The sequence below is a fragment of the Cottoperca gobio genome, chromosome 12, assembly GCF_900634415.1.
Source record: "Cottoperca gobio chromosome 12, fCotGob3.1, whole genome shotgun sequence".
In the NCBI taxonomy this organism is placed as follows: Eukaryota; Metazoa; Chordata; class Actinopteri; order Perciformes; family Bovichtidae; genus Cottoperca; species Cottoperca gobio.
The window spans coordinates 4502792-4513041 of record NC_041366.1 but is presented as its reverse complement, the minus strand read 5'-3'; the positions used below and the strand labels follow the sequence as shown (position 1 = coordinate 4513041).

At 41.3% G+C, this 10250-nt stretch overlaps 1 protein-coding gene across 3 annotated transcripts in view; it reads right to left on the bottom strand.

Annotated features, from left to right (window-relative positions):
• Nucleotides 1–2003: 2003 nt before the first annotated feature.
• tjp2a (tight junction protein 2a (zona occludens 2)) overlaps nucleotides 2004–10250 on the bottom strand; it is a 34243-nt gene continuing 25996 nt past the window's right edge. For all 3 annotated transcript variants that reach the window (XM_029444562.1, XM_029444564.1, XM_029444561.1), the window contains 13 exons: nucleotides 9975–10083; nucleotides 9276–9495; nucleotides 8580–8767; nucleotides 8370–8465; nucleotides 8165–8244; nucleotides 7872–8082; nucleotides 7592–7692; nucleotides 7209–7433; nucleotides 5916–6020; nucleotides 5351–5551; nucleotides 4875–4952; nucleotides 4331–4416; nucleotides 2004–4124 (listed from right to left, as the gene is read on the bottom strand). In XM_029444562.1, the coding sequence (XP_029300422.1) occupies nucleotides 3968–4124; nucleotides 4331–4416; nucleotides 4875–4952; nucleotides 5351–5551; nucleotides 5916–6020; nucleotides 7209–7433; nucleotides 7592–7692; nucleotides 7872–8082; nucleotides 8165–8244; nucleotides 8370–8465; nucleotides 8580–8767; nucleotides 9276–9495; nucleotides 9975–10083 (1857 nt within the window). In that variant the 3' untranslated portion in view covers nucleotides 2004–3967. The remainder of the gene's footprint in view (nucleotides 4125–4330; nucleotides 4417–4874; nucleotides 4953–5350; nucleotides 5552–5915; nucleotides 6021–7208; nucleotides 7434–7591; nucleotides 7693–7871; nucleotides 8083–8164; nucleotides 8245–8369; nucleotides 8466–8579; nucleotides 8768–9275; nucleotides 9496–9974; nucleotides 10084–10250) is intronic.

Here is a 10250-nt window from a genome sequence, read left to right as displayed (position 1 = left end):
TGCATCTTAATGCCAATGTATTGATAACGAGTGGATAACCTATTGCTACCCTATGTTAAGATTATGCTTGACGACGGAGTAACTTATTAAACGTGTTTCTACAGTACAGCTAGCGTTCAGCATTCTAGCCGTTCTCCAGCATCAGCATGACGTGAACCAGATGGCACTTTTCCAGCTCCGTTGGCCAGACACTCTGATACGTTTTAAATAAGTAAGTGATACGCTATCAATGTTTGACATATATATAATAATTAGTTATGTGTTCATTATGTATGCGTCAGCTACAACACCGCTGTGGAAAAGTTGGACGTATTTGGACATTTTTAGCTAATTTTCATATACGCCGGCATATTTCTGCCATACGGAACTGTGTATGTCTGGCGTGTTCGGCGTATTGTCTGCGTCCTTCAAACGACCACAACTTACCCTTAATTTATATCAACCTATTGCCGATATTTCGTATGCGCCGGCATACGTTTCTCTCATACGGATATGTGTGACAGGGCCTTAATAAAGGATTTTTGATGTCTGATAAAACAGAAAGATACATGGATAAAAGAAAGTTGCTTTTTTGCACAGCATAAAAGAAAGGTGAAATGAATGGGCTGTGTCTCAAAATAATTTGCAGAGGTTATGAGTTCAATAATTAGTATGGCCCTCGAAGGATATTGTAAAAAAGAAAAGAAAAATGGCCCTTGATAGGAAAAAGGTTCCCCACCCCTGGTATAAAAGGTCATAAAAAAAAGGTCATAATGTAATATGCCATTAAAGGCCACAGTAAAGTATGTCATAAAATGTCATAGTATGGCATGACATAAAAACGTCATATCACAGTAAAATGTCACATACAAGTCAAAGTACAATATGTCATTAAAATGTCATAAAAAGGTAATAGTATAGTGTTCCATAAAAGTTTAAATAGGTTTACAGTACAGTATGCAGGGTTTGCACACCTCCACCTAACCCCACTGTGGTAGAGCAGAAACTCCTGTTCTGCAGGTACAATTACGAAAGGTTCCCACACCTTCTTAATCATCAAATTAAAGGACTGCGTTTTCAATAAGTCTAAAAGGAAAAAAGAATACCTTTAATGTGGCAAAATAAACAGACAAACTAGACTGCAACATCGTTATTGAGATTTACTGAATTTGAATAATTAAAATATTCAGTTTTTACCCGCAGCAGCACACAAATTAGGAGCAGCATAAACACGTTCTTGTAGGTTATAATGTGGACCACAGCCACATGAGGCTGCCTCGTGCGCAGCAGGCGCTCCCTATTAAACGTTTAAACAGGTATTGGATGTAATGGAAATGGTCATTGTTGTGGGGAAATACAGGTAAAAGAAATAAAAGAAACTGAACTATTAATTCTGCCAAAGATCACATTTAACACCTGCAATCCCAGACATTAAGACATTTTAAGGATCAGTAGGGAACCTGGTTATAAACCCTGCAGAATGTTTATAATGAGAACCAGCGAGCTTTACAGAAGCTCAGACAACTATTAAAAAGAGATGAGAGGATGTATTGAAGTGATGGCAGACTGTGTGCCGTCTCTAACACAGCACAGCCAAATATATTGTGTACAGTACCAGTCAAAGGTTTGGACACACCTCCTCAACTTTTCACTGGTACGGTACGTTGAGATAGACACAGACGGATTTACGAGTTGAAAAGCAAAGTAAAAGAACTTCGATTTATATTCTTGCACAAAATATATAAATTCAAGCACTTACAATGACCCATGTCTATTTGCTTATTTTCAAAAAACCCTTTTTCTTCAAATTCACAAACTTTCAAGGATCGCAAGGACCCGTGGGAACTACGATTGGTTTTTATCAAAGGATTCTGGTGGCCTTGAAGAGAGTATCTAACGGCTCTAGTTACCCATCAGAAAGGGCTGTCTGACAGCAAGGTAAAGCAGCGACAATATTCTCAGACGACACGAAGCTTCAAGAACAAAAGAAAAAAACTTGACACTTCCAAGAAGATGCTGCAAAAGAATATGTAAAAAACAGATTTAATTATTTGAATTCCAACAAGAGTCTGTTCTGTAACACTAAGATCACAAACTAAAAAAAAGAGAAAAATCACAAACTAACAGACATTTAAAAGAAACTGATCAACCAACATGATTGTCGTCACCACATTCCAGATGTACAAAGACTGAGTTCAGTGTACATTCAATATAAAAACATAGAATATGCAGTAACAATGGGATATTGTGAATGTGCAGGCTGCTAATAAAGACAAACATAATCAGCTGCACCCTTAAATCCAACTGTAACTCTACCTTAATAATTGTTCACACAAAACCCTGTTTATGAAACATTTGAACAGTGAAGTCTGTATCATTAATCTCGTACGTCGTGTTCAGCTGACCTGAATACAGAAATGCTTCACATGCACAACTTCACCAAACATTAAAGCTACAAGGCACTTGAAAATATGCCGCTTCCTAGTATGTACGCATATTACACAGTGTAGTGTATGTATACAAATATCCAATCAGGAAAGTAGAGGCGTACAATAAACCAGAGAAGAGCTGGCAGGAGAGATAAGCAGAGGAAGACTAACAGCAGAGTGTTTGATTTATACATTGTTCCTGTGTGAGCTACCTGAAGCTAGTTTATGTTGTCGAGGTTTAGAACATTGGTGGCACGCAAAACAAAACAAAAAGCACAAAACCGTTCGCTGATAGGATGTACAACAGTCTGGATGCTGTAGTCTACAGTACTATATCTACGGACCAAACCAGATCCTGCATTGCAGTTACATTCCAGTGACAGAGGTGAGCATATATGTTTCTGAAATATATATATACACACACACACACACACCTGGTGATCTTTGAAAAAGGCTCATCCAACAACAGTATGATCAAAACAAAGATGGTGTCTGGAAAAGTCGGCCATATTTCTTTGCTCAATTTGCATGAAAAGTTTTATATTTGTCTGTATTGTTTTTTTTCTTCTTTAGATTTTTCTTTTCTCCACAAAATGAGCACGGAAATATGGCGTCTCTCTGGAAGTCCTGAGAGGCAAGTGAAGCATTTTCTTTCTGGTGATCCATTTTCTAAGTCTGATCTAAATAGTTTTCTTTTCTGTGTTTAGGAAAATGTGTTGCCAGGTGGATTTGTTTGTTGTTGTAATACTCAGTTCGGCCACAAGAGGCTGAAATGCACCACTACTCCATGTTCTAAATAGAACTAAAAGCTCTCATGTTCTCTTCCAGGTGAGTTTTAATGCTGTATGCACTCTAAACTCAAGGTGCTTTGCTGCATGAAGATTAAAACTCACCTGGAAGAAAACATTAAAGCTTTTAGTCCTGTTTAGAGCCTCGAATTATCCTGACAAAGAAATTCACCTGTTCTCAAGTCATGAACACAGGAGAGAAAACTATTTAGATCAAACTTGATCATGAGAATTTTCTCTTCTCAATGGCCTTTCAGGGCTCCCGTACAGCTCAGAGCTTCATCGTGCCGAAAACATTTTTCTTCCAGATGGTTGGAACAGTCTTTGCGGAAATACCTTAAAAATGATCAAAATTCTGGATATTTATCTTTCAGAACAGCATGCTTAGCTCTGTGACTCTAATGCAATGGTAATACATGAGCCAGACTAGGTGTTTGTGTAATGGGGGAAAATAAAACCTCTTCAGACACAGCAAAAGAATATATACACTGAAATATCAGGTCTGTGAAAAGGGACGCGAGAAGAATCGGCCATTTTTCCCTACAGGACGTGTAAACTTGCCAAAAAACACTTTTACAAGAATATTGTGTGTGTTGGAAAGTGTTTGACATCTTTCCAGGAATCTGACTACAAACAAAAGTTCGGAGAGTTTCCATCAAGGTAAAGATGCATTAGCTGTTGCCAAGGCCACAAACACCGTCTGCTTGTAGTGATGGCGTCGGAGGGATCCAGCCGTGTTGCAGTGATAATGTCACTTCCTGGTGTCTCAGCCTACAGCTCCGTGTCGTTGTATCTCTTAGGGTTGTAGTATCCTCTCTTGGTCTGGTCGGCCAGCTGTCTGCGGTACTCCGCCTCTTCGTCCTCGTAGCCTTTGGACTCGGAGTACGGAGGCCTGAAGGGAGTCTGCTGCTCGGGATTGGAGCTTGAACTGATCACACAAACACACACACACACACACACACACACACACACACACACACACACACACACACACACACACACACACACACACACACACACACACACACACACACACACACACAGCAATGATCCACCAGTTTAACTTTTCCTTCCATACGACTAAAAAGCAATGAACTACAAAATCTATTTTACAGTGAAGAGTGATGCTCTCACCCTATTGGCTGAGGACGGTTGAGGTTGGGTTTTGGCAGTTTCATTGGGACGGCGTAGATGTCTGGATGCTTCTGGGCGATTTCCAACTATGCAGAGAGAAGGGAAAAGATATGTCACAACGAATACAACATTTTCAACTTGAAGGGCACTCAAGAGCGCGGACCTCCACAATCAACCAACCAACCAAGTTGCAGTTTACATCCATGTCTGTCCAAAATGTCATCGCTTCATTATTTTATCCTGGAGACATTTGTGTGAAATTGTCATAATAAGCATATGAATTCTTCATGTATGGCCAGAAACATGCTTTGTGAGGTTCACAGTGACCTTAAAGGAGAAGTTTACATTTTTTGAAGTCTACTATAAAACGACACTCACATGCTCATATGTACATTGAAAGAATTATTGGTAGCAGTAAAGAGCTCCATTCCTAAATCAATGAAAGAGACGGGGGACAAAACCCACAGTGCTCGACCTGTGTAGCAACTGACCCTCCCTCCCCCTCATACTTCAGGCCGTAATATGAATACAAAAAAGTACTCACTCGTGCATTTTCTGCCTCTTGCAGCTCCAGCATCCTCTGAGCTCGGGCCAGGTGGTCCATCTTCTCAAAGGCTTTAATCTAGCAGGAGAATAAATGCTCATTAACGTCATACTGCACATCCACAAGGCAGGACTCATATAAAAGTGACTGTTGATGAAACATTAGTGTGATAACTTCATGAAATGAGGAAGGAAGAACACTTATGATAGGTGAGGAGTAATCATTGATGGAGGGCTACAAACGTTCATGACGAATGCAGACACATTCAGTTTACCTGATCACCCATTTTCTATTTCATATTAGAAGTAATGCAAGCAAAAAGGAAAGAACATGAAATAAATAATCATTCAATGACTGAGTCATAGCCTCCGTGTATTTCTTAAAAGGGATATTTGTAATTCAATACATCAAAATAGGAATCTGTTGCACAAGTTATTTACTTTGTTGTTCTAATAATGCAATATGATAATACTAACCTTGCCCAGGAAGGATTTGCTGGCAGGGTCCTCCTCCCCCGGGCTCGGCTCCTCTGACGTCTGACTCAGACGGGGGACGGGGGGTTTCAGGGCCACAGGAGGGGGATGCGGCCTGTTTACAGCCACGGCATCGCTGCTGATTGTGCTGCTGGAGTGCGAGTCATAGCTCCGCGATGAGTCCGTCCGAGTCTGAGCCCGCACCTGTCACAGGAAAGGACGCTCTGTGATTTTGGAGCTTTTAAAACCTTTATTTAAGCTGCCAGACAGAGCTTTGGTGAGGATGGTCTGCTGCAGCATCGTGCTCCTTCCAATTAAAACGCCTCCATTTGGAAAAACTACAGTGTAACATGAGGTAAAAATATCTTTACTGGTCTAGCCAAGCTCCGACAGTAAACAGTCACTGGCTGTGAGCTTAGCTGTGGTTCAAGCTGTATGAAACTCTGTTCCGGTTACAACAGCAGTACCTTGAAAATACATCGTCACTGTCAAAATCGTCTGCCCTGGATATTATCAGCGACATAAAAAAAATAAAATGTTGGGGGAGGAAGGAGGGGGAGGAGCTCACCTTTGGGGGTTCAGGGACAAAAGGAGGAGGAGGGCTGGGATCTCTGTTCAGCATCTCTCTGCTTCCTGCCCTCCTCATACGAGACCGGGGTTCAGGATGAGGCTTCTACACATATACACACACACACAGACGCACATATACACACAGACGCACATACACAGACGCACATACACAGGCGTGTGGTCAGGGTCAGATTATGGAAACAATGGTGAGAATGAGGGTGACTGTGGAAAGGCAGCCTGAGCTCACATGTTTACTGTCTGAGGCGTTTGATATTGATGAACAACCTAAAGTCAACACTGACGATCACATGTCTCTGACAAATAACAAAGACAATGCTTTTGCCTCCCTTATAGCCAGGTTCAGTCATGGAAAACCGGGACATATAAAATCCTTGAAACTTTTGGAAATGTTATAGAATTTTGTTATAATGACACTTAATGTTCCAATAATCTTGAAAATGTAACATAGAGGCAAATTTATTTTCCGTTGCTGTTGACGCAACGTAGCTCTAATATTCTTTAATGCTTAACGTTTCTGCGTTCTGTGTCTCTCCAGGAAAGAACACATTTAATATTTCATGGCTCTCTAATATAATTGGTTTTAGAGGTACAGAATTCTGTTGCTGCATTGTTTTTCCGACTTGTGTTCAGAATGAGTTTATAATCAAATGCATTAAGAATACATTACGTTCCATACAATAATAAAAACTTGAATGTTTGTCCATGACAATGTGGGAATCCTGGATCCTGTTGGAGTGGAAATCTGCTAAACCACCGAAAGCATCTGTCTTGCTTAGTGACTTGATGCTCTTTCTCATGTTAGAACAGATCAAACATTCAGGGGATTAACCAAACAATCTCGTTTAATTTGGGAACCTATGATGAGATTAAAATAAAAAGAGAAAGACTCAAATCCATTCCCCAAACTCCTGACCTCTGTTGTCTGAGTTATGATGGTCTGGTTCCATGAGCACAGAAACATAAAGCAATCAAGCAGTATGCATCCAGAACTGTGTCTTCGTACTGTTATTGTTGTTTTATATCTGTTTTTTTATTGTTTTACTTGTCCATCTTTCCTCCTGTATAACAGACTCCATTCACTATTGTGTGATTGAGTGTATTGGCGGGGGGGCTGTGAGGGAAGGGGAAAGGAGGGAGAAGAGACACGTAACTACATCTGTCCGTTGTATCTGGTCTCTAATACAAATAGTTACAAACAAAGTGTGCCCCTCCTCCAGCACATAGACTGCACAGTGTTTCACACAGCATCACTTTGCATCAGCATCCCCACCTCGTCTGACAGTACGGGCTCTGATGACCGACTGATGGCCGACACCGGCTGGGGCTCGTCCAGCGTTTCGTCCAGCTCGTTGTCAGTGTAAGCCCCGCCCTCGTCCGCTGTGTCTTCGTAGTCGCTGGTCAGACGGCTGTCCATGCTCAGGTAGTCTGCGCTCATCGCCGATAGGTAGGACATGCGGTCGTCATGGAGATCCAGGTCCTCCTCTGAACCTTCCAGCTGAGGAGAAGAAGAACGAACTCAATGTATTATTCCGGCAGCAAAGTTTATATCCTTACCCTGTATTCCTGGAGCCCATTAAATGTATTTGGGAACCTGTGTACACTTTTGAGAACTGCCTGCAGCTGTGTGTCATTCACACAGATAATTAGACTCACCTTGCCCTCACACACCCACACAGCTCTGTCCTGCTGCTCCTGAATCAAATCTTTCACGCTGCCATACCATGCGTCATTGGAAGAGTTGAGGTCGATAGTAGCTGAACACAAACAAACAAGAAAACAACACAAGTTAGGCCGAGGATCCCCAACAGTGGGCCTCATGGAGAAAATCTTCAAACAATGAATAGACGTGCTTACAGAGGCTGAGCTTAGAAACCCTGAAATGTTCTGTACAGCCCTCCTCTGGAGTAACAGTCACTTTCATAGTAAAACCTACCAGTGAAAAGGTGCGAGCATGTCTTCCTTAGCTTAACGGACTGCTCGTACAGTTTACGTGCGCTGCGGGTGGATCCGGGCACGAGGCGGTTTCTCATGGTCTTGACGGCTTGCTTGCTCTCTGGGTTGAGGAACACGACGATGGGATACCACTGTGTGTAGTTCAGAGTGTCCACAGCTTTGGGAGTCACATCCAGCAGAGCGTGAAGGTCCTGAGGAAACAGGCAGGTGGTTCAATATTCAATGATCTAAGTATTTTCAGAAAACTGCCATTTATTTTCAAGTACGACATACCTGCTCAATGATTTTTCTGATGGTGTTTAGTCTCACTACTCCGGAGGATTTCTCACTTCCTGCGTCTTTGGGCTCCGTTTCTGAGAGGCAAAAATGTCATAATACATAATGTATTTCGTCATCCTTAAATACTTTCACAACATTGCGTGTGCTACAGTACAATTTAAAGCAACTTCAATGAAGAGGCGATGAGGTAAACACTTACTGGCAACAACAAACTGGCTCGGCATGTCGTTGCTCAGTTTTTCATTCACTGCGTCCGAAATGGGCCCAAATATCACCACAGGCCTCCTGAAACCAGCTGAACAAAACATTTAACAGGATACAAGTTTAATCACAAGTCGACAGAGAAAACTGCCAAAATATATGTATTGCAATATTGCAGAGAGCCCAGTGGATAACATTTTGTGGGTACCTTCACGTAAGACCACTCTCTCATATGCAGGGAATTTTGTGGTGACTGGAGCTGCGCTCAGGTCCTCTCGGCTCTTGCGTAAGTCTTTCTTCTTTGCCGCCCTTTGACCTCTTAGCCTCCAGAAGTCTCCTCTGTCATTGCCTGATGCTGCCCGAGCAGCATTCTGCACATTGGACATTTGCTCTGCTCTGCAAGACAAAATAAAAAGGAGCTTTAGTCAGAATCATGTCTATTCATTATCTATATCATTTCTAAAAACAATTCTCCACACTACATGGTTTGTAATATACGATGGCGTATTAGGGCCATTGTAGGTCAAATATAAATCAATAAATGAAGTAAACAGTGTACACTCATAATTACCAATATTATATTATTGGTCATATTAAATATCCGAGAAAAAAACTTTGATATTTCCAGAGATTAAAGTGGTGAATTTACAAGATAAGACAGACGCATGTACTAGAATATACTGAGATGATAAAGTCTACCGTAAATTGATGTGGAGTGATGGGATTTCTTGACAAAACAAAAACACAACAGTATTTTGTCTCAATTCTCAGATAATTTCTCACAAATTTATGATTTTTGTAATACTGGACTGTAAATCTAATCAAAGGATTCAGTTGTTACCAGCTGCTTAAAAACAGGGAATGACAACCCTTCATACATAACCACCACAACCCCTGCACACACCGGCTCTTGTTGGGGATGATTCCTTTCTCCCGCAGCTGGTTGTCTTTGTCAGAGCGGATTGCCAGCCAGTTGCCCAGTTTGCCATCATAAAGCGTGTCTGTCACTTTGAAGATCTCGCCTCTGGTGAAAGGTAGGCTCTGAGGAGCCTCCTTCTCAAACTCAAAGTGTGTCCTGATGAAGAAAGAGTCACCTCTACCCGATGCTAAAATGTCCTGGTACACTGAAAAAGAAAAAACACTTATGTCATTCTGGGTCTATCATTACAGGTCACTCACTGAGTGTCAGGTCCAGATCCTAGTACTAAAGACCGCACAATCTAAACTAAAAACTAAACAAATGACTCAACCTTACCTCCTGTAAAGTGAATTTGGTGTACCACAGGGCTCAATTCTGGATCCACTACTATTCTGTATGTACAACTAAATACATCTCACAGTTGTGTTGCTATACAGACGACATCCAACTTGAAATTGTTATCGTTGTGGCCAGTTTAGCGAGACAGCTATGAATTAATTGTACATCTTCCACTGCAGGCGTTTATTTAAATTTAGCCTTTTTATTAAGTTGTTAAGCACACGCACGCGTTTGTCAACTTTAGTTTTGCTGTATTTGGCGCTGTACTTATCTTTCGTTTTTAAACATTGTTATTAATAGCAATACACGTTTGTATTAGCAGCCATTATCTATACACTACAGTACCTTCAGGTTTGCTTTGAGCAAGAATGGTTACATCTTCTCCTTTGGGAATCTCCAGGAGGTAGAGGACGGCATCCTCACGCACCATGCCTCTGAAGTCCATGTTGTTCACCTGGAACAGACAAGAAATATCATCAGAGAGTGTTATAGTATATAATAGACAAACATACAACGATGACCAGCGGATCAAATAGGTTCAATGTGGGGTGAATTACAACATGGATTGTGCCTTTAATGATTTTATTTTCCATTGTATGTCTTTTGTCTTCATGCTATGTT